This window comes from Tyto alba, unplaced genomic scaffold (genome assembly GCF_018691265.1).
Source record: "Tyto alba isolate M040663 unplaced genomic scaffold, T.alba_DEE_v4.0 Super-Scaffold_7, whole genome shotgun sequence".
In the NCBI taxonomy this organism is placed as follows: Eukaryota; Metazoa; Chordata; class Aves; order Strigiformes; family Tytonidae; genus Tyto; species Tyto alba.
Window position 1 is genome coordinate 2,308,094 of NW_024881328.1, and position 24,435 is coordinate 2,332,528.

Consider the following 24,435-nt stretch of genomic DNA (forward strand, 5'->3'; position numbering starts at 1 on the left):
GACAGGGAGCCTGGGAGGAATACAGAGAAACTGTCTGGGTAGGCAGGGATCGGGTCAGGAAAGCCAAAGTCCTGATAGAATTAAATCTGGCCAGGAACATGAAGGGCAACAAAAAAAGCTTTTACAGGTACACTGGTGATAAAAGGAAGATGAGGGAAAATGCAGTCTCTCTCTGGAAGGAAAAAGGAAACCTGTTTACCTGGGACATGGAAAAGGCTGAGGTGCTCAATGACTTTTTTGCCTCGGTCTTCACCAGTGAGGGCTCCAGCCACACTAGCCGACAGCAAAGGTCAGGAGTGGGAGAAGGAAGAACCACCCAGTCTAGGAGAAGATCAGGCTCAAGACCATCTAAGGAACCTGAAGGTGCACAGGTCCATGGGACCTGATGAGCTGCATCCACGGGTCCTGAGGAACTGGGGGATGAAGTGGCTCAGCCACTATCCATCATATTGGAGAAGTCCTGCAGTCCAGTGAAGTTCCTGCTGGCTGGAAAAAGGGAAGCATAACCTCCGTTTTTAAAAAGGGTAAAAAAGAAGACCCAGAAAACTACAGGCCAGTCAGTGTCACCTCTCTGCCCGGCACAATCATGGAGTGCATCCTCCTGGAAACTGTGCTGGGGCACATGGAAGATAATGAGGTGATTTGTGACAGCCAACATGGCTTCACTAAGGGCAAATCATGCCTGATGAATTTAGTGGCTTTCTACAATGGGGATACAGTGCTGGTGGATAAGGGAAAGAGCGTCTGATGCCATCTACCTGGACATGTGCAAAGCATTTGACACTGATCCACATGACATCCTCATCTCTAAATTGGAGAGACACGGATGTGACAGATGGACCAGAGAGACCTGGGCAGGCTGGAGAGGGGACCCGGGCAAACCTCCTGGGGTTCAACAAGGCCAAGGGCAAGGGCCTGCCCGGGGGTCGGGGCGATCCCCAGCAGGGCCAGGGAGGGGATTGTCCCCCTCTGCTCCGCTCTGGGGAGACCCCCCTGCAGTGCTGGGGCCAGCTCGGGGGCCCCCAACAGCAGAAGGACCCGGAGCTGCTCGAGCGGGGCCAGAGGAGGCCACGGAGATGCTGGGGGGGCTGGAGCAGCTCCCCTGGGGGGCCGGGCTGAGAGAGTTGGGGGGGTTCAGCCTGGAGAAGAGAAGGGGCCGGGGGGACCCTGAGAGCGGCCTCCCAGGGCTTAAAGGGGGGACAGGAGAGGTGGGGGGGGACTCTGGGTCAGGGGGTGGGGATGGGACGAGGTGGGACGGTTTTGCACCGAAAAAGGGCAGATTTAGGTGAGCTCTGAGGCAGAAATCCTTCCCTGTGCGGGGGGGAGGCGCTGGCCCAGGGTGCCCAGAGCAGCTGTGGGTGCCCCCTCCCTGGAAGGGTTCAAGGCCAGGTTGGACGGGGCTGGGGGAAGGGGGCCCTGCCCGGGGCAGGGCGGGGCTTTAAGCTCCCTCCCCACCCAAACCACTCTGGGATTATGCTTACTGCATTTTAAAAGCTTCTTTTCACAGAATTCTTCCTTAGTATTTCAGACAAGATTAAGCTGGAAAATCCTGGCTCATCTGGTGAGCACAGTTTTTGACAGGTAAATGTGAATGTAGTAACTTAAGGGTAATTTTGCCAGCCACCACTGTTCAGGACAGGTGTCTGGGGTTTCCTGCACTCTTACATTCTTGTGGGAGTCTTCAGGCAAAGATAAACATTCTCTGGATTTACTAAAAAGTATTTCATTGCTTATCAAACACAAAATTCCCATTTCTTTATAATCTCAGATAAAGTCATATAAAAATACTTTTCTAACAGAATTGCATGCAGGAAAATATGCCCTGTGTCTTCACAGTCATTTGACAGCATAGAATGTGCTTCTAGGTGGGCTAAAAAATCCGCAGTTCTGCTAAAAGCCACAGGGTGGGGTTGTTACTTTAGGGCTTGCTGGAATACTTGAATCCTCGAGCACCAAGTTCGGAATCCTGAAGAGTTTATGTCCTTACAGTAATTTAAATGTGGTCTGTATATTTTTCAAAGTCTTCCTCAAAGACCTTGGCCCAGGCACAGACATCGCAAGCCCAATGTAATTAATTTCCAACGAGTTCCTCCTGCTGATTTTTGAGGAATCATTTGCAGTGCTGGATGCCTGGTAAAATGCCCAGGTTATCTCAGGAGAGAGGAGTTAGCTGGAGCTACAAGGAGTGCTGCTTCCAGGAATTTCTGAGGTTTTGTAGCCCAGGTAAGAAAGACACTCTTGCTTTGAATTTACATTTGTAGCTGTTGAGCTTGCAGGATGCACGAGACAAAGCGAACATTCAACAATTAGAAAGCATTTATTAACTTCTTAAATGAAACGTTTCCCGTAGCATTAAGCCACAAAAGGGGGATGTCGTTCATGGTTTCTGGGCAGGATTCACAGCGCTTTGTGGCTGCGTGAACTGAGCTGCAAAAACCCCTAAATAAGTAAAAAAAAAAAAAACCTCCACCAGCCTCCAAAACTGCTTCTTTCTGACCATGTGCATGTTTCCAGGTGAGAAACAAGCCGGGCTCTGGCTCTCACCACCCTGACTTATGAATACTGGCACCGCAGCCACTTGTGACTCGGTTTCTACCCCTACAACTCAAACGGGGATCCTAATGACACGGATTTTACTTTTTTAGCATCTCTCAATAAACGCAGGCAAATGACTAATATGTGCCGTTACCTGTGTATGAGCAGAGTGGACTTTTACCTTTGAGACACAAGATAGTATGTAAGGGTGAGTTGTATGTTCAGTAACTTCATATGTTAAGGATTAATGTTACATAAAAAACAGACAAGGGTTTTAATAAGAAATCTTTGATTGACAGTGGAAACTATAAGAGACCATAACATCATTGATGGGAACAAAATAGGTTAGGTGGTTTGTTTTGTTTTGTTTTGTGTTTTGTTTTGTTTTTGTTTTCTTCTCTCATCTGCCCTCTCTGTTGTCTTCCTACTTTCTGGGCAAACCCACAGATTAAAAACAAACAAACAAAAAATCCTCTGGTTAGATAAAGACATTTTAAAAGGTGCAAAGACAAACAAACATCGGCGCTGTGCTCTGTTTGAAATGTGTCCTCTGAAAGGGAAATGTGTTAAGAAAAAATGTTTTCTGTGATGAATTAGCATTCTTTGGGCGTGCAAGAAAAATTGCTTCTTCACTTCCACGTTTAGGGCTCCACTGGCATGTCTTCTGGTGTATGTCTTTCCCAGTCCCAAGCCAATAAAACCCCGTTGCCTTCGTGCCCGAGGGCTCCTGGCAGCCTGTCCCTGTGCTGTCGTCTCTCGTTCGTGGCCGAGAGCCCCACTCTGAAGGAGGTGGCCAGCGCTCTGCCCAGCTGATTTTAGACAAACCGCATTTTAGACAGCTGACATCTGTATCAGCAGCTCCCTGAAGCTCTCAACCTCCTAAAGCTTCACGTGCAAAAACCTGCAGTGTTTAAGCCACTGATGAATGGGAACTGAGGTATAATCCATTGGTTTGTACTCCTCCATATCCAGGTCCGAGCATTTGGCTTTTGTTTTTCTATTTACACCACAAAAAAACATTGTCTTATTTTGGTGGGTTTTACTCAGAAGTGCTTATTGATTTCTTTTCACCGCCTTACAGTGTCTGCACGGAGTGCGTTGGTGCTGGGCTGACACGGATTCATAAAAATATTTTGTCCTGAGAGTAAGGGATGAGAATTACAGCACGCACTTTTAGAAGAAGAAAATTACATGCTATCAGACCACAAATATACACCTAATTTACTGTTAAACCTCTGCATTTAAAGCTCATAAAAGCAAGGGGCTGGAATGCAGCACTTGTTTTGCCTGGTTTGTTTAGCTCACGGCAATGTGATATGCTGATGTGCTTAGATATATAAATACCCACGGGGGTGGGTAGAGAGCTGGAATGTATGGTGGCACTGCTGATATTTGGGGTTATGTAAATTAAAAACAGATTTATTAAAAAAAAAAACAAACCAAAAACAACTAAACCCCAAACCTATAAGCTTTTGTTTTTTCTTCCAGATTAAAAAAAAAAAAAAAAAAGGTAAAGGCAACCAGATTTGGTAGTGCAAGCGACCCTGTTTCTGCTGTTTTGGCAAGATAAAATTGTGAGAAATCTGATAAAAACAGTACTTGAGAGGCATACTTTTCCCAGTAGACTGCAGGCCCATCCCTTGATGTGCTGTATTGAAAGCTCTTTAAAAGGGAAAAGGAGGTTATTCCCACCACACTGTGCTTGGCATTTCCAAGAGGAGGGGTCACTGCCTTATTTTCACGTGGCAGCAGAGGTAAGAGCACTTTGCTGTGTCCAAACCACAGCTTTCCCCCCCTGCCCTGAAGATTTTCCATGTCTAGCTATCCACTCCTGATCAGGTGTTTTAGTTGTGGGTTTTTTGGTGTTCTCTATTTTTTAAATCCAAGCTTGCTTGGCCGTGGACAACGCACATGGAAACTAGCAGAGGAAAAGGTCTCCTGAGGTCTTCTGCATGATGACTTTATAGATTTATAATTAAATACAAAAATCTATGCCCTTTCTGTCCTGGGTTATATCATGACCTTGAAGCCTCAGAGTAATGTGGTAACTCAAATTCAGTAATTTATTGCTTTGGGCACCAACTAGTCCCTTCAATAAAAGGTTATTTGATTGGGAATTCGTGAGCCCTGTTGATAAGGACTTTCCAGCCGTGTGTGTTTGTATGTTTTTAGGGCAGCCGGTAGCATTCCCAGCATCTCCTGGGAGTGTGGGGTAGGGCTGTCTTCTCTCCGTGTCCTGGACTGGTAGGACTGGGCAGGCTGGGTGGGGATCTCAGAGCTGCCTCGTCCTTTGCTTTTGTCTTCTGGGAGCCCCAAACACAGTAAGCTGATGTGCAAATCTCTCTGCTCTCTCCCCTGATGTTGTCGAGCTCAAGGAAAATCTTGAAGATGCTCTAAAGATGGAATTGTTTTGAGTCATGAAAACACTAATAAACACTCCTACACGCTTGCAGTACTCAGGCTCGGTTGTTCTAAATAATTATAATTGCTTTAATTCGTCATATTTTGTGATGGCTTGTTCATTAAATCATGAGCTTCATGAAAGCTCCAGCTACTGAGTTGATCTGGTAGAAATAGTAAGATAGTGTTTAGCTGTTTGCACAAAATTATGCAGCAATTATGACGAAACAAATTTATTCCAGATTCTGCTGATTACCATGGTAACCCACATTCAAAATAGCAGTGTAAGGCCACTTAGCATAAGAAAAACAGAGTTTTTATCCCATATTAACTGATGCATACTATAGATTTTGATAAAGAAATCCTTAAAATGGAGGCGCTTCCCTTTTTAATTGCAGTCGTGTTGTAACACTGTGAATCCTCCTAGGAAAAGGAGAAGAGCGATCTCGCTGGGAGCATTGTGCTCGCAGAATACCTAACCTTTTGCTTTGCATAACATGTGCTATATATTTTTGACTTTTCTGACTAACGGCAATTAGGAAGGGAGGACAAGTGGCTGTTACAGGCAGAATTCCCAGGTTAGCAAGGCAGCCTATTTTTAGGTGCATCTTGAAGGCACAGTTATTAAGTCCTATGCAGTGCTTCCTGTAGCTCCAGTTTTATAGCTCTGGACTCAGAGAAACTTGAGCCGTGTGGTCGATTGGGCTAAAAGGATCTCATGCAGATGTAATCTGTGAGGGTTTGACAGCTCCAAGAATTTAGGACTTGAGTACTGACTCTCAGAAATAAAGCTGACTTCAGTTGTTTTCACAGTAGCTGGTTTGGATTCACTTTATGCCTGTGCATATGGTGCATATTTGCTTGACAGTGGTTTGCAGCTGTGATTTTTGTGAAAGCGGTTTTCCCCAATTGTGTGGGCCAGAAGCTGTTGAATTAAAGCTGAGATTTATTTACTTATTATATGCTGCTTTCTCCAGAAATTGAAGTGTTAAGAAAAGCAGTGGATGTCATAGCACTCGTGGTAAAACTGAAAGACTTTCTCATCCCTTACATATTTTTTACTCATCATTGGTGTAAAAATATGAGCTTTCTGCTATGAGTCATTCCCCGGTGTCACTGCAGAGGAAGGTACCAGGGCATCCTGATAATGCCTTGCTGGCTTTTTGATCAAGAGCATGAGCCTCACCTATACAGACCCAATGGAGAATGGTGTTATCTGCAGGAGAGTGGCTGAGGGGGCAGCTCTGATGTGAAAGGCTGTGGCAGGGGCTTTGGGGATGCCTCCACAAGAAGGTGATGCAGAAAATTGTCCCCTTGCCCCACGGTGGGTCCCAAGTCCCCATGGTGGAGATGCAGGCAGGGAATGGAGGGAGATTGGTAGCACCAAACCTGTAAATAAATAAGGTTTTCAAGCTGCAAAGCAACTAGAGTCTCCCCTGGCAAAAAAACAAAAACAACAAACCAAACCAAAACCTAAAACAAATAAACAAGCAAACAAACAAACAAAAAAAAAAACCAACAACAACAACAAAAAACAAAACAGCTGTAAAAGATGTGGCTTTTCAAAATTGTGGAAGTGACGGAAGTGTTAGTGTTGGGGATGTCCTGTGAGCTGGAGGAGGGTGCGTGAGGCAGGCCTGGGAGGCTGGCTGCGGGGAGCCTGAGCCCTGGGAGGAAAGGAGCCTGAATGCAGCAGAATTACCCAGTGCTTTAAAATAGATGGTGAAAAACATAATTGTCCTAGCAGGAGGAGAATGGGAAGGATATTATTTCACTGATGACCACAGGAGATGAATTTGGTGGGTGCGTACTTGTGTATTTTTATTTATCTGTTTGTTTGTGATCGGTGAAGCGTAACAGGAATGCATTCTTTCTTTCATGTCCTACAATTATTTTACTTGCCAGTACGTTCGCAAGCCGTACAGAGGGTGGGTTTATGCACAGTTCTGTTTGCGGCGGTGGATGCCCAGACAATGTTCAGTGAGGTTGAAATGTAGCTGCAAGAATGCAAGCTGTGAAGCCTTTGAAAATTCACTTTTGCATCACGTCTCTAAGACTTGATGCGGAACCAAAACTCAAGTTCGGGGTGTGTTTTCACTCTGGCTAAAACACTGATGTGGAAGCTGGTTCATCTGTGCTTCCTAACTTAACTGAAACCACATGGTGCTGCTGTTATGAAGAGATTCTTGAAATACTTTCCTCTGTTGGATGTGCTTAATGAAGGGTGCAGGGCATAAAGCTGTTTTTCCCACGATACACTTAGTGTGGTGCCATTTCCTCATTCTATAAGGTTATTTTAAATGATTTGTATTGCCTTGTAATAGCAGAAGCAAGTTAGCAGTTTAGTGTCCTCGCAAAGACTACAGCTTTTAATTTTTTGGGTTACTGGACCAAATCCAGGCTAGGCTGGTAAGCGTGTTTGACTTGCTCACGCGTGTATTCAGTGGCCTATCGGAAATGCTGAAAATCCAGGTCCAGGTCTCTAGAGCTGGTAACCACTTCACCTACCACTAACTGAAACTTGGTTCGGGTGTCGGACTTCAAGTCTCAGCAGAGACCAAAGACAGCTCACACGCATGAAGTGTAGCTGTGCCACAGATGGCCATATTGTGCTTATTCCATTCACTAAATGTATTTAAGGGGCTTATGAATGGGTTGCCTGTACTGTAAATTACTTGTGAAGGTGATGCTGGCATCTGACAATACTTTTGGGCTGTTTGCTGTTTGTTTGTGGTTGGCAAACTGTGCCTGCGAGTCTTGCTACAACAAAAGCTTTTTCTGGAAATAGCTGCTCAATTTCTTAAAATTGACAGTTTAGTTTGCATTATGGGCATTAGAAAGATGGGAAAAAAAAATGGGAAGCTACCGTCTGTTAATGCTCAGAAGGGAGAGGAAAAACTGTCTGCAGGTAGATGGAATATTCTCGTTAGCCCTACATCACTGCTTATTTAAGATAAAGGCATTCAAATGTCTGATTTACAATCTGCATAGAATTAAAGACATTTGCTATTTTAAGAAAATGCTCTCATGAATGTATCAGACCCATCAAGCTTCACCTATTGAGCTAGATATTCACAGTTCAGAGCGTAATTTGGCTCGCTGGTATTCCTTTGTCACCTACACCCTTACCACCTACTTTCCCACCCCCAAGATTTAGGTGGGTTCTTCAAAAGATGAATAAAACCAAATTAGCTGCACGAAGAAGAATTCAGGGCTTTCAAATCCAGTGGGGAGAGCGGGCGTGCATGTGTGTGGGAAGGAATGAGTCCACTGACAAAAGAAGCTATTAAATCTTTAGTGTTTGCTTCCTGCTACTATGAAAAGTATTGAAGGCATTTAATAAAAAGTCTTTTATTTTTATTTTTTTTCCATGACTAAGTCTGTAAGCTGCTGTACTGAACTTGGGTGAAATTCCTCAGCTATAAGCTGCTGCACGTTAACACCTGCTTGAAGGACCGTTCCCTGTTCTGGAAGTGGTGGTGGTTGGCTATATAGCTCTTGCAATCTATGCCTGCACAGAATTTTAGTTATAACATATTTTTAACATTGCCGCTTCCTGTACATCTGCGAAGCAATTACATCTTATTACCTTCAACAAGCCAGAGCAGTGCCTCCCCCATGCAGTGAGAAGATGCATAAATGATACACCCTCAAACGGTGAAGCAGGACTGGTGTGCATCTTCCCGGGACAGGGATGTATCCAGGCAGCTAGCGGACGTGGAAGCCGCAGCAAGTTATTTTGAGGAATAGGTGCGGAGGGATTTATGAAGATCTGACTGTGCTGGAACACCAGGACAGAAATACAAGGAGCATCACACACAAAGGCAGCTGAAGAAGCAGGAAAATGCTGATTCAGTGTTCTCTCATCATCTATTTGTTGCTTTTGTGCTCAAAGCCATGCGGCACTTTAGCCTTTGTTTCAATCAATTCACCTCTCTGATTTATCGCCGCAGTAAGGAGTGGGCCCTTCTACCTCTTTCCATTAGGCAGGATTAGTGCTATTTATTTATTTTTCATGGTGGACTTTCCCTGCTTCGTTTTCTTATAATGCATACCGTGCCGTGTCTTTGAATTTCAGTCATTCTGCGAGTATTTAGTGATTTCTGCTTTGTGTTTTTTGGTCAGGGATGATAGCTGCATCCTTCCCTATCACTTCCCCCCGCCTCTGGTACCTCCGCAGTGCCCTGCTTCCATCCCACCTGGATCTAGGCTGGAAGCCCTTGGCTGAGTTATGATCTAGGCTGAATGGGAAGCGACAGGAGTTCCGCTTGCCCTTGGGGAGAGGCGTTGTGTCGTTGAGAAGGGGCTGAAGCAGTGTGCGGAGCGGCGCGGAACTGGGGTGAGCACGGAGATCCCTTCACCTGGACTGCCCAGCTCCACGTGTGATGCACAAGCTCGAGAGCTGATAGGAGCTGATGGAGTCACAACTAAAGACTCTGAATCATCCGGTGCAACAGAGTTTTCTGCGAAACACAGTCAGTCTAAGATGGAGAATCAGAAAGACCGGTGGGTTTTGCTGGATGCAAGACAGGGTAGCTTTGGGGTGGGCTACTCCGGAGACAGGTACCTGGTGATGCTTTCAGGCCACGTAGTGGTTGCTGTAGCCTGTATTGCATCGTGGCCCCCAGATGTCCAGATTAAAAGCGGTGGGACTGCGTGATGGCTGGTGTGCCCAGGAAGTGGTGCGGCTGGGGAAGAAGGGACGGAGGAGACTGGTGATGTCTGGGTGCGTTCCGTTTTGATGGGAAGTTGACCTGAGGGTAGGAAACACAGCTGGGACCAGGAACTGGGAAGCGCTTCCTTGTCCTATAGAACAGCCACAGTCCCAGAGCTTCCTCAGGAGAACCGTTCTGTGCCTCGGGACATGGTGCTGCCGTGGTCCCTTGCTGCAGCCCTCCACCATTCTCCTGTTTTGCCCCAAGCCTGGGGATTCTGGAGGCTCCACAGGTCAGGCACGAGGTGCTGAACCACACCGTGGCTACCCTGGGTGGACCTCAGGTCTGGGACCGCTGCCTCTGTGAACCGGAGACCTTGGGAGTCCAGACCTGCACCCAGGGAATCTGGTGGGCTCTTCAATTTCTTGGCAAAACCTTCTCATTCTAATCTTGAAATCTTCCTGTTCGTTGGCCAGCCACCGTCATACTACCTGTCAGGACAGAAGAGTAATTGAAAGGGATCTTGGCGGGTTATAAATGTGGGCAGAAAATAAAATGCTAATCGGCTGCAAAAATACAGTCTGAAGGAGAGTAATCTTAAGCGTACGTTGAACAGATGGGTGGTGAGAAAAACAAGGCCAGAAGTCGTCTCACAAAGGTGAGCATAAAACATGCATTATGTTTCTCAGAAACATGTCTTTTGTTGAAGCAGGAAAGTGCCGTTTTAGTGCTCCAAATCTCGTCTCTCTGTTCAGATAATTAGAGAAATAGAGCAAGTTTCAGTAGCATTTTTACTAGTGAACTCTTTATGTTACGTTAAGGGAATAAGTATCCAGTAACCTTTGCTCGGGTACTTTGAAGTGATTGAAGACCACTGTTCCCAAAAATCAGAGGATAAAAATCTCTGAACTGAGCTCCCTAACAGTAGCTGCCAGCTGCGTTTTAATGGTGAGGGTGATTAACCTCTTGAGCAAAGGGAAGCCGTGGACTGTCCTGTTCTTGCTGTCTCAAATTGAGACCAAACGCCTTCCTGGGAACTTCTGTTCACCTACTATCCATTATTTCTCCTAACACGAATTTGTAGGTCTCAGCTAAGGGCTGTGGTCTGTAGGTGAAATTCTTTGGTCTATGACTTACGGGGGGTCAAACTTGATCCCTGTCTACTTTGGACTTCAGAATGAGGCCACTCTTGCCTCCCGGGTGAAACAGCCGTCGAGTACAGCAGCGTGTCGCTGTGCCTTGGGATGTGGCTGTGGTTCCAGATTCACGCCCCAAATATGGAGGAGCTGCCTTCATCGATGCGCTTCCAAGGAGGATTTGAATAATAAAATAGTCAGACCTAAATGTGGCTTTTTTCCCCTCCAGATTTGCTCCCTGTCCAGCCAATGCTACCTCAGTCAAGGTCAACAGAAGTGACTTCAGAGTATCCCAGTACCAGCTAGGTTTGGAAAGCCATCCTAAACCCACAGGTTTCCAAGGGCCAAATTTCTGACTGTACAAGTCACGTTGGAGATTAATGAAAGCTCCTCGTACATACGCTCCATCTGCAGAACGCTACTCGGTGATCTTATTCTGCTATTTTTATTCTGCTGAACCAAGAGGTGGCAGCAATATTCACTACTAAGACATTTGATACGTTTTACTGTAGTATAATGTTTAATAGCAGTAATGAGGGTTCAAGTCATAATTTTATTTCTAGTCTGAACTGGAATAAGCCCAGTTTTTCATCATTGCACCGGTGCGGCTGAAAAGAATGCTTATAAGCTTCTGGTCTCAACCTAAAAGGTTGGGTTACCTTTGACTGCCCAGGGGTCAGTGTTGTCGAAAGTAGTAACTACCGTATTTGAATTGAGTGACTAGGACTCTAACCTAGTATTCTGCCCGTCACAGCAGCTAATGGCAGCTATTTGGGGAGAATAAAATGCAGTGGAAAACACATATAGAATAAGCTGTCAACAGTATTAGGTCTCTGCATAAGCCTGTCCCTGCCAAGGGATCAAGGCTGAAAGCAAAGCTAGCCTGTACCCTTTCAAATATTGCTGAGCAGAACGTGTAGAGCGACAGCAGTTGTAGTATTCAAATAAATGTCCAATCCTTTTTTTAAGGATAAGCTTACTAGCTTTTGATTCCATTGTTTATTTTAATGGAGTCTGGAATTCTTCTACAGTTTGGATAAATATGTCCTTTTATAAATTTTTATTTTTGTCACCTTTTAATTCTGTGCTCCCTCATCTGCATATTGAATTAAATTCTGAGAACACGGGGTTCTGATCTGCTTCTCTATTGCTCATAATGATTATAGGCAGGGATGGCAGAGCTGCTATTATTTATTATTCTCAACACTTCCAATTATAATATTCTGTTTTCTGCTTGTAACTCCGTCAAGCCTAGGCTGTTCAAGCTGAATTTTTCCATGCTTGCTCTCAAATGACTTAATTTCATGTGAGAACATTGCTATTGTAATGGACACCTTTTTTTTTTTTTTTTTGCACCATAGCAAATATTAGACCCTAACTATTGATCCTTCTCCATTTATTCCTCCTTTTTGTTTCCTGTCTCATAGGCAGTTTTAGATCTAGGACAGAACTTTCCTCTCAGCAGTCTATTTAGGGTTTGGGGTTTTTTTAAGTAGTCTCCATAAGGATGTTGTCAAAGGCCGGAATAAACTAATCATTCTGTTCCTTTTTTATGCATGACTGCAGGGTTTGAGAGATTAGGGAAAATACACATCTAACAACTGCATGAAAGAGTCAGAAGGAAAAAATGTTAATATTCGTATAAGTGCTCAGAGCATCAGAAATTACCCAATCTCATCAAGCTTCTGAACTAAACCCGAGCTTTCACAAAATTACATCCTAACATCATGTGATTTGATGCATCATTTCAGACTGGGAACTTTGAAGGTTGGTTTACCAATGGGTTCAAACATCTTTTCCTAAAAGCCGAGAAACAGATCCTATATGCTATTATAGTAGCTCCTCGTGCATCAAACCCCACTTACACATAGGAGTTTTCATACCCGTAGCATGAAGATGGGCTCTGCTGCTGCCATGATTTTTATAATGAGAATTGTTCTCTTCTGTAAGGAAAAGACAGAAGGTATTTTTAGTCGTTTCTAACTGCCTCAGATTTGTAAAAGGACTCATACAGTGCTGCTGGCACGTGGAGTATTTCGAGCTGCTGAATGAATTCAGTGAGAATTGCAGGTGTTTATCGCCCTGAGCGGAGCACAGATGACTCAATCAATTCATCCCAGATCCCACCTGACTTTGCTAGAGGATGGCAGTGCCCGGGGATCCCCAAACTCTTCTCCCGTCCCCAGTCATGGGTGTACCTGGATCTGCTGGTGCAGGCCCTGCCTGGCACGAGCTCTCCCTGCAGCGAGGGCAGGCTGCGGAAGGAAGACGGGTGACGTTCTGGCTGCTGGGTGTCTGTTTTGAGCCATCCTACCTAGCACAAAGTGGCTGCTGGCAAACATGACTAAGGCCCTTAGTCCTCCTGGAAACGGTGCTGTTTGTTTCCTTCAAGGAGGAGGAAGAATTACCAATGGAAGGGAGTGAACCTTTCAAATGGGGACTTGTTAGAAATACGTTTTAGGGTTCCTTTTCTGGTCTACCTGTTCCAGGAGAGTCCCGTCATAATGATGAGCAGTCATCATTTGCAGGATTTTTTTACACAGATTTTTGTGTGCTGCTTCTGGATGGTGAGATATCACAAAGTCATCGTGTCATCAGGTAGATAAGAAAAGGTCTTCCAGAGACTTTATCGTCGAAAACCCAGCTTACTTAAATATGCAGCACCAAATCCTTAAATCTTTGTTTTTCTCAACTCAGTTCCCAACTATCCTGACTAAATATTTAAAGAAATCAGGTTGGATAAGTAGTTCCTCATTCATTGATCTGGATTGTTTCTGGATCGGTTTCTCTGCTTGGACGGGTGTCATGGAAATCTACTGAAATGAACTGAAGAGTTTCCTATAGTCCCTTGCCATGAAATTTGAAGTGCTGTGTTGCAGTATATGGTAATTGGATTATAAAGCATATGAAAAGGCAATAAAATCAACAGGCTAATCAAGCCATCCCTGTAAAATCCCAAGGAGAAGCAGCAAACTGTAGATGAGTTTGTGTCACGTTTGCCTCATTTTATTTATTTCTTCCTTTAACCTCTCAACAAGAACACCAATTTATTCTAGGATTTCAAAACTCTTTGATGCCTTTTACAACACCCTTTGTCATAGTCCAAGTTAGCTTAAATACAAAATAGAAATTGTCATTTTACTAGTTTATCTAAAGAAAAAAAATAACCTCCGGTGAGATCATGTTTTTTTACAGAAGCTGGCATTTCATTTTAGCCAGCAGGGTTGTCTTTGTCCAGCTCCAACTGCTCAGTCAAGTCTTTGTTTTCTTTAAAGAATTATTACATGATAGTTGTAATTTATCAAAACTACATTTCAAGTAATTTTTTTATGAATGTTTACTGATAAAACTACTATTCGAATGTATCTGGGAAATTAACAGTGACCAAGAGCTTTCTGGTCTGTACGTCTTTTATGAGATTGGAAAATCTTTCTGCTTATTGCTCTGCAGCCCCCGTGACATCCTCCGTCTCCCAGGTCTGGGATTTTGATGAACTCACTTAGGATAGCAGCGTGTGGCTGCCACCTGCTAATACACTCTTTTGTTATAATGGCTCTCAGATGATGCTGAAGAGCTGGAGATGATCCACATGCAGAGTGCATAACGTCAAACAAACAGCAGTGTCTGGCTGTGATGTTCCCGGTCACCACGGCCGTGCCCTTGCAGTGCTCCTACCCCCGCTACAGGCTCCCTGCAATTTTGCTTTTATCAGCCCCGGGGGGAGGATTGTTGCTCTCCTGTGTGTCTCTGTGGGTTTCAGTACTGGCGAGGCTTTCCAGAATGCACTGGTGACTCTCACTGCTTGGGTAAAAGAGCACCAGCCTGCCATAAACTTTGTAGTTGGTTTTTATTGATAGCTTCCCATCATTTCATTGGTTGGAGTCTAAAGCGGTACACAGCAACACTCAGCATCAGCACTTAAGGCAGTTAAGGAGATGATTGATTAACATTCATAATAAAAGAAGAGGAGCTTAAAATAAAGAATAAAACAAATGCTTAATCCTTTGGCCCAGATGTTTTTTGGCATGGAAGATAACAACACGTACCTTCTCTAAAACCAGATCTCCCCCTATCTTCCTTCCAACAGAGAACTATGACACAGTTCCAGCCCTAAAACCACCCTGTTTTTTGGGTTGGTACCTGTAGTGTGACTCAGTATTTTGGACCTTCAGGCAGCAGCAGCCGGGTGGATGCTGGGAGCTGCTGATCGATGGGAGTTTTGCTGGAGGGAGATCTCCGTGTTCCGTGTCTGTGAATATCACCATGACTGCTCAGCTGCCCACGTATCGGTGTCGGTTCAACTTCATTTCAAGTTTCGAGCCTTTGGAAGGGAGACCCGTGTTAATACAGGGGTATGGCTATGGGCTATGTCTTGCAACATTTTGCAGGTAATTTTGAATTTGCTTCGCTCAATACTGTGCACCAGTGGAAGCCACAATTAGAGTTGGCTTGAGTTATTAAAACCTCAGAGCACATTCATATCTGCCTCAGGAGGTGGAGATAATCTACTCTTTTTTAATCAAAAACACTCCGGAAGGCCGTAGCTATGGTTCCGAGTTCCCCACAGCTCAGCTCCTTGCAAATCTCCATAGTGCCTGCAGGAAAGAGAAATTTCACAACTAGTTAAATATAGAGGATACCTACAAATGTAGCCCAGTTACCTCTCATTGTAGGTGCTTTAAACCAAGAGAAAGTGACAAAGAAGTCTTCACACTCTCTTTAATTATAGCAGCCTTTATATAACTGTCAGATAAATGTGTTTTAGAATAGGTGGCACCTCACTTCCTCCAGAACTGTCAAATTAGACCCTACCAGACTAATTTATTACTTGGAATTCAAAGAATTAACGCATGCCATCCAGTAGTCTCTTTGAATAAAACCTTTAAATGTGCAGAATCCTCTGTGCCACAACACACCCCAAACAGCACAATACTTCTTTATTTTGAAATATAAATACATACTTATTCATCCGATTGCTCTGAGGACTGCCAGATACCGCAAATGTCATCCAGTTCTCATTGTTCGTGAGATGTTGGCAAGCAGGGTTAGTGGGGATTTCAAGAGGTTATCTTACTCGTACCTCCACCCCAAGGCAGAAACTGTTGTTACTGAACCACATGCTTATCTAATCCGTATTATAAAACAGAGGAGGGGAGAGAGAGAAAGAAATAAATTGCTTTAGAGGGAGAAGAGGTAAGCAATTGGGCTATGCCAAATAACTTAGAAGAGTGAGGAACTGGACTCCTTCCAACCGATGGAAGCAAGTTCTGCCTTAGGTGGATTGCTGGAGAATGCTGACGGTCCTTTTCCTTTACATTAATGAAATAGCTACTTGGGCTGTTTTGCTGATTTCAACAAGAGCAGCATTATATGGGGGGGAGGGTGTCTTCAACAGGTCCCAGAATGCAGGCAATGGAAGATCAAAACCAATGCTTATGTTTCATGTGAAGTATGCTGATGAAGCCTACGGGTTTTGGAGGCTTCTGCATGCTTAAAACTGCTAGAAGGAGTGGGTTCATATCCAAATGTGCTATTAATGTAATCACAAATGCTTTTTGTTAATATGCCCTTGCCTGCTGCAGGGATACTGTCTCATTACCCTAAGTAATGTCAGGAGTCCAGGATCATAACCTTACTGGCAGAGCAGGAAGAGGCCATAAAGAATTTCCAACCTTCTTCACTGAGTTGGTGTTTGGGTTTTGTTGCTTCAGGGTTAATATTCCTGCCAATCCTTCTCTCCTCCACAGTAGCAGGAAAAGAGGCATCGAGGCCTGCAGTCCCGCTGCACGACTCACAGTCGGTTAGTAACAGCGAAATCCCAGGTGGAAGAGAAATTTGTTAAAGTACAAAAAAGAGAGAACTTGCTGACTTACATTCTGGCTTTGCGCACTGCAGTGCTGAGGCATCTCCTTGACTTGGCAATCTAGTTACTGCGCATTTATTCAAATAGCACTTTAGTGTGTTTATGCAAATAGTTCATTGCTACGTCTCCTAAAAGAACTGTACAAGTGCTGTCATTTGATTGTGTAATCACTAGGTTGGGCTTTAAATAACGTTTCCTATGGTTCTGTACAAAATGCATGCCCTGGGAAAAAACAGTATTCCCACATCTGGATATCTTAGAAATGACTGAATAATTGATATTCACGAATATATGGATGCATATCTCAGAGAGTTCCTTTGTACTTCAGAAAGGGTTGAATTCAACAAAAAAAGAAAAGATGAATAATCTCTAGTGGAATCAGAGTATTTGGAAGAAGCCAAGTATTTCAGAGGTCTGTGGGATACTCAGAATATTCTGACTTCCAATCCCTTCTTTTACCTCACCCCCCCAACAGGCTGCAATAAAGTCTTGGCTTGAATGTTAGTGCTGGCTCAAAACACCAGGAACAGCTTAATTATCATTGAGCCCAGTGTCTTATGGGGCCCTTAACTTCAGAAGGAATTCTTTCTTTGGACTAATTCCTGGGTTTCCTTGTGTGGTCCCCATTTCTGCTCAGGAAGAGTTTTTGGCAGGTAGTATTTGAGGGCAGGTATAGTTAATCGCTCTTAGCTGCTCTTGTTTTACGCAGAATTTTTGTATATTGCATTTATTTAAGGCCAGAAGAAAATGTGTTAGTCTCTGTTATATCCCCAGTGTCTTATTGGTCATTAGAGGTCTTAGAAGACTCTTTCCAAATGCTAATATTGTCTTAGGTAGCCATATCAAAACAGCAGCCATAGGTAGTGCTGTCTTAGGGTACACATTTGCAGGGCCGTTCTCCAACCCCAAGATTAAGTACAGAAAACCAGCTTCCTCCACGTGCCAGGTCTGAGACCAGAGACTTGCAGGCAGTTGTGATTATGCTACAGTACATATTTGCCGGGGTGCGAGTGCTTAGTGCACAGGACATCCAAAGTCCTTCGGGTCGTGCCCAGGGACTCCGGGGTTCCCTGAACAGCCCTGCTTCCAAAGCAAGGGTTGCTGCAAACGAGGAATGGAGTAATTGCATTTCTCTTCGTGAGATCACTTTTGCTTCGGCTGCCACTGAGTGGGAACAAGACTGACTTGGCTTTATCTGCTAGCTGTTGTTTCCCATTCTGCTGCAAGTCCGGCACACTCTTTTTGGCAAGCCTGTCCTTTTAGTTTCAGACTTCTCATGAAGCCTGTGAAAAGTCCTGAGAAGGAAGAGGCTTCTAATTACCCAGCAATAACAAGTCATGGCCCTCAAGGTGATTCCAAATGATACTTTTGTTGTTAAACCACGTGAACTCATGTTATGCGTCTTCAGTGATGGGACAGCCTGGTTTTTGACAGACGCTTTGGGTAGGTCCTATAGGAACTGGATTGTTTTGTGGTCTTTGTTTACATCTCCTTCAAAATCTCATGTGCCCCTGGGAACATGTAGAGTTGTGGGTTGAGACCAAAGGACGACATACGCTCCCTGCATGCAATATTGGAGTAAATCCACGTGAAAGCTACTCCACAGCAGTCCTGCCAACATCATCAGAGGATGGCCATCCTCAGTGAGGAACATCTTGTGCTTATAGAGATTGCAACATACCATGATTAAATCCTAGTAAAAGTAAAGACCAGGCTGCTTGAAAATGCCTATTTACCAGTCTTTGAAGATTAAATCATAAATGAATGATACAAACAAAATGCACAATGCAGCAGCTGACACCATAAAAAAAAAAAAAAAAAAAAAAAAAAGTCTTCTAAAGGCTTAGACCTTAAAAAGGCTCAATTCAGCTCATTCACCCATTACATGTTTTCATTGGGTCTCTCACAGCTGTGCACGCGTGCGCACACAAACACTGATGGGGTTTTGGATGCTCGTTGCTTCAGTGTTAGCCAAGGGCAGACTGAAGATGACAGGTACCAGAGACTTTCTCTGTGGCCTGAGGCAGAGGAATTCCCTGCCTAATAATATCAGATCATCTGTATTCTCTTTTGGAAACAGGCCAGGGATGATTTTGATCTCTCAAACCCTTCAGTGAATGTGTATTGTAGTGGATTTTTTTTTGTTCTTTTGAACCACTCCTTGGGAAGCTCACCTGAAAAAGATGAAGCTTTTAAGTGTCTCTCCTACTGTAGTCTTTCCATTTTGCCTGTGCTAAGCTATCCTGTAAGTTGAAACCAAAGAGACTGGACTTTCTGGAAGCTGACAGAGGTGACCACCCATATATCCAGTGTAACACAGTGTCCCTCACTGTAAAACATAACATGCTTTTACTGAATAATGCCCCATAACTCTAGCAGTCATGTATAGAGATACCTGTGTTACAGGTAGTGGAATAGTGACAGCTTGTCACTGAAATAAATTTTGAGTTATTTTCCTTACCCTGTATATCCTCCCCTCTGCAAACCTTCCTCGCTCCCTGTTTCTGAGCTCCATCCAGCCTCATGTTCCTTCAGTATATTTTGAGAGCCTGATTCCTTTTCAGGCAACTTCTGACGAGCTGAATGTCTTCCTCTCTTGCTTCAGTGTGCTACCTCTGTTGTGTTTCTGTTGCGTGTTTCTTGGATAAATTGCCTCGTAATATTCAAAACCATCTTTGATTTAGAGTTTCTCTATATTATAGGTATTTGTATTTTTGCATTTTAGGCACATGGCTGGGAAAAAACCTTGTAAATGTTGGGGTTCATGTATTTTTTTGGCTCTTCAATTTTCTCCAACTTAGACCCTGAAAACAGGCATTAGGTGTGTGTGCTTGAGCCAGCTGAGGTTTGCTGTGTCTCAGGGGGGGGCAGTTCAGGTCTCCCCCATGTCCCGGCCCGTGTGATGGCAGCAGGGCAGCAGGGAGAGTTGTCTTTTTCAAGTACAATCCCTATTTAATGAGCTGTGTGTATTTTTATAGCATCTTTTAAGACACTTTCAAGTTGAGTCATTAAATATATATTTTTAATAACCTTTGTGACTTAAAAGGACAGTGTGACATCACAATCGTAGAACACCAGGTTGGAAGGGACCTCAAGGATCAGCTGGTCCAACCTTTCTGGGCACAGCCCGGTCTAGACAAGCCGGCCCAGCACCCTGCCCAGCTGAATCTTAAACGGGTCCAATGCTGGGGAATCCACCCCTGCCCTGGGGAGATTATTCCCATGGCTGGTTGTTCTCATGGTGAAACATCTTCCTCTTGTGTCCAGTTGGAATCTCCCCAGGTGTAACTTGTACCCATTACCCCTTGTCTCTTCCACGGGACTCCTTGCACACAGGGAGCCTCCGTCTTCTTCGGAGCCACCCTTCAAATACTGGAACATGGGGATAAGGTCTCCTCTCAGCCTTCTCCTCCTAAGGCTGAACAAACCCCATTCTCTCAGCCTTTCCTCACATGGCAGGCTGCCCAGTCCCTTGATCATCTTTGTAGCCCTCCTCTGGACCCTCTCCAGCCTGTAAGAGAGGTTATGTACATTCCAGAAATGTAATAATGTGTTCTGAAGGTGCCTGTGTTCTGTACATTCCAGAAATGTAAGTACTGGAAATCAAATAGTGATTCCCTGACTTCTGAATTAAATTATTTCATTACAAATTTATGTGAAGTTCAGACATACTTTTTTTCTTCTTGTGATTTCATGGCCTTTTTTTATTTTGATCTGACAAATGATTCTGATGTTGCACTTAGAAATTCCTTCTCGTTTTAAATTTTCGGTTTCCCACCAACAATGTATTTCTTCAAATTTGTAACATCACATATCTTCAAAGTGGGGGACGGAAGGGACCTTCTCCATAGCACAGGCCCTAAAAATTGATCTATTAATTCCTGTTTAGGGAGTTTAATGATAATTTTAAAGACAATATTGGAAGCTGAAATCCTCTTCCATGGTAACAGCCTCGCTTAAATCACCATGAAGTGCCCCAAAACATGCTGGATGTGTTCTCCAGGCCTAAAGTAACTGGAAGGATAACCCCCAGGAGGAGGAGGAGCTGCTGCTCAGTGTCTGGGGCAGTTCCACACTTGGTCAAGATGGCCAGGAAGGAGCAAGTTAGCATCAATCGTAGAAGTAGTTTCTGTCATCTCAATAACAGTTCCACCAGGAGTGGTTTGACAAAAGTGCTGTCTTGTTTGAAACAGACCACTGAAAATACATCAGAGATTCATTATTAATTAACTACTCGCTGTGTTTTGTTTGCTGGTTTAACATTAGCGATGAGCTCATTTCACAGGGCTAGAGATGAAGTTGCTGTTCCTTGGAAGAACTTGTAGACTGTGAGGGCTCAGTCCTGAAAAACACTCCCAGAGACCTAAACTTTAACCATGAGATTCTTATTTTGATCATCAGTGGGACTATGCTTCCTCAATATGTAGGTACATAAGCTCTTGAAAGTCAGGAGGGTATATGGACAAAAGCAAAAAGTGCATGGAGGGCATAGAAGAAGTAGTAAATTGGGACTAAGACTTACCATAGCTTTGGGGAATCTTTGATGAAATCTGTAAGAAATATGGGGAGAGTGACATCTTTGGCTTTGCTTCAGATGGCTGTTGGACACTTGCTAAATGATTAGTGGTAACTTCGGAAGCCTTTGGAAGGAATAGTAGATGAAGAAAATGGGAAAGACAAATAGGAGGTGTTTGTGAACACAGAGATGTTGGATCAGATTGCACTGAAGATGAGATTTAAAATAATTATGTTATTAAGGATGGGAAGAAAATTGTGTATTATTTCCCTGTAATTCTTTTAAAATTATTTATTTACTTTTTTATCACGTTGGGCTACTCTCTAGTGTTACACTTGCCTGTTAAAAATTCTGACATTCTAGGAAGGAGAAACGCTCAGTGCTTAAGCATGTAAGACGAGAAATCAAGAGACATACGCATGAAGGGCTGGCTTTGCAGTTTTCTCAGTGTGTGACTGATGCTGTCAGTCAGTTATCTTCTCCGGACGTGGTTTCTTCACCTGTGGAACGAGGTTTGCCCATCTCTGTGCGAGGTCGTGCGTGGGGCTGGTGCGCCACAGAAACAAGCAGTTATTTAAAGTGAGGGGTGGAACCAGAAACTTCAAGAGCACCTGTTTTAGAAATTTGTTTTCTTAATTTAGTTGTAGATAAGGCCCAAATTTAGCTTAATTCTGAACGCTTAGGGTTTTTTTTTTCCAGACCCTAAGGGGGAGGGGGTGTGTGTGTGTGTGTGAGGGGTGCGTGTGTGTTTCTCCTCAGAAACGAAATGCTGTTTTCTGGGATCTTGAAGAAGTGAGGCTGCGGGAAAGAAAGAAATAAAGAAATTCCCCCCGTTATTTGCCTCCTCCTCGGCACGAGGTGGCCCGCCTGCGTCGTTAGGTCGTCAGGGCCACGGCCGGGCGCCGTGAGGCGGTTGCCGAGGCGGCGGCGCTAGCCGCGCGCCCTAGCCAATGGTAGCGCGGCGCCGGCGCGCCTCAGCCAATGGTAGCGCGGCGGCGGCGCGGCGCAGCCAATGGGGAGCGGGAAAGCGGGCCGCGGCGGGCGGGAAGGCGGCGGGCGGGAAGGTGGTGAGGGGAGCGGGAGGCGGGGGGGCGGCGGCGGCGGAGGCACCGGCGGGAGGCGGCGCCGCACGGCTGGGGCGTCCGCAGCGCTTTGAGGGCAGGCTCAGCCCCGCCGCCGCCAAACAGGCCTCCGCCGTCCCCCCCCCCCCCCTTCCCCTTCCCCTTTTCCCCTCCCCCGCGGCGCCTCGCAGCGCCGGTTCCGCACCCAGAGAGGCGCCCGGCGTCAGCGGACCTCCATGTACGACAATTTGTACCTGCATGGATTTGAAGACTCGGAGGCGGTGAGTGCCTGCACCCCCCCTCAGGCTTTACTACCAGAGCCGGTAGGAGCCCGCCCCGAAACGCTCCTCAGTTATATAATTGGGGGGGGGGGGGGGGGGGGCGGGAGCAGTACTATTTCGGGGTCCCGGCTACAGCTTGCCGTCTGTCCCCCCGCGCTTGCGGTGCCGGGCAGCGCCGGCTCCTGCCGCGCTTACCGTTCGTTAGTGTAGCGGGGAAAGCCGCTAATTACACAATACTCGGGTGCGTGTTGGACAAAACGGCGGCAGAAGTTGCTCGGCTGTCGTGTGTGTGTGTGTGTCCCCCCCCCCCCCGGGATCGTCCGCATCGCGGCCAGCCGGTCAGCGTGGGCGCCTGTGGTGTGGGTTAGCAAAGCAGCGGTGCAGGTGCCGTGGGTGGCCGAGGCATCATCATCGGGGGTGACAGGATACCTGGATTGCCCAAAATAAGCTATTGCTCTGTGGGAAATGATCTCCCCACTGCTTTCCCCCACACACACCACCACCGCTCCCCCCCCCCCATCAGCTGGCAGCAGCCTTGCTGGGAAGCCGCTGGCGTCCCTCACAAAATGGTTCTCTTGCAGCACGGACGGCCCCGTTACCGCGGTCAGAGCTCGACACCCCGAATCCAAAACGTTAGCGGTGGTTGTCCGAGTGACGTTTCTTTCCAGCGGTAGCCGCTCAGGAGCCCCGTGGGGCAGAATTACTGGGAGCAAGGGGAACTGCTGGGATCACCGGGGCCATAAACACACCGTTCTGTATTAAAACAGGGATCTGTTACATAAGGCATTGTGGCCAGCTCATAAAATACACAGATTATAACATAAAATAGAGTGTACGTCAATGCAGACGTATGTATCGTATGATGTGGTATCCCCAGGAGAATGGACAAGATCCTGTATCGCTTCAGATGAGGCTTTTTTCCTTGCCTGACAAGGAGGTCGTGCCGGTCTAGGACTGAGAAGTGTAATCTGTCTACGTGTTGCCTCACGGACTAGCAACTTGTTTTAGCGTCCGTTTATTTCAGGGGGAGAGAAGCCACAACTGTGCTGGATTGAAATTAAATAATGTGGTACACCATGCTGAGAGAAAACCCTATGTATTTCAATCCTTCAAAACTCTGTATTTGAATTCTTTCAAACCGGTGCTTCTTTGGGTCAATTTAGAAATTCCTGCCTTTTCAGTACGCATATGTTAATCTGTGGTTTGTGTTTTCTCTCACTGCTGCTTACAAGCTGCCATGCCAAGTGCATACGAGTGTGTTGGTTCCTTTAGGGGATGTGTTTTAGGATCCAACTGGATGTTTCTGTAAACCAGGCATTTGTAAGGCAAAGCGTGAATTCTTGGGAACTGTTCTCAATCCTGAATCTGTCTTGTACTGGTATAATGTCTTTCAGCAAAGTATAAATACGGTCTTAAGAAGACAGCCTAAAAGTATAGTAGCATGGCTAAGAAGGCTGACTTGCTGCATAGTGGTTGCTGTAGAATAAATATTTTATAGATAAAAGCTCCATTTTTAAGTTCGCTAGAGAATGCAGATAAATGTCTAGTGGAATTCAGGGGTGCTTCTGAGATAAGCACTTATCTCCACATATTTCAGTAAAGCCCCACTGATTTCTTCCAAGAACATTATTTGGGAAAAGCACTTTTAATGACAGTGGAAGACCAGGGACCTACCTGTTACACAAACACCCGTGCTGGGATTTGTACTGTAAGAATCATGTGAGTAACAGAAGAGAGGAACAAGGTCTTTAGCTGCCTGCTTTGCAGGACTGTTCCAGGTTCCTTAATACTCTCTTAACTAGTTCATGACAGTGCTGTTTACAGCTTTTGTAATTTTACAGTCTATCAGTACTTGAGAATGTTTTTGATAAACTTAACGTCTAGAATCCTGGGAATATGTGAGAATCTCAGCTTGTGTTAACAACCTTCTCCCCCCCCCCCCCCCCCCCCAAACCACCAAACTCTAAAAGCAATCTAGATCTCATAGT

The 24,435-nt window shown here is 45.1% G+C and overlaps 1 protein-coding gene across 9 annotated transcripts in view; it reads left to right on the forward strand.

The window, feature by feature from the left end:
* CACNB4 (calcium voltage-gated channel auxiliary subunit beta 4) overlaps positions 1 to 24,435 on the forward strand; it is a 113,242-nt gene that overhangs the window by 21,696 nt on the left and 67,111 nt on the right. For 2 of the 9 annotated variants that reach the window (XR_004406257.2, XM_032987058.2), the window contains exon 1: positions 22,197 to 22,447. The exons of the other annotated variants lie outside the window; for them this stretch is intronic. Coding sequence is in view for 1 of the 2 variants with exons in the window: in XM_032987058.2 (XP_032842949.2) it covers positions 22,403 to 22,447 (45 nt within the window). In the remaining variant the exon portion in view is untranslated. Of the gene's footprint in view, positions 1 to 22,196; positions 22,448 to 24,435 lie in introns of those variants that run through there. 9 annotated transcript variants of the gene reach the window in all.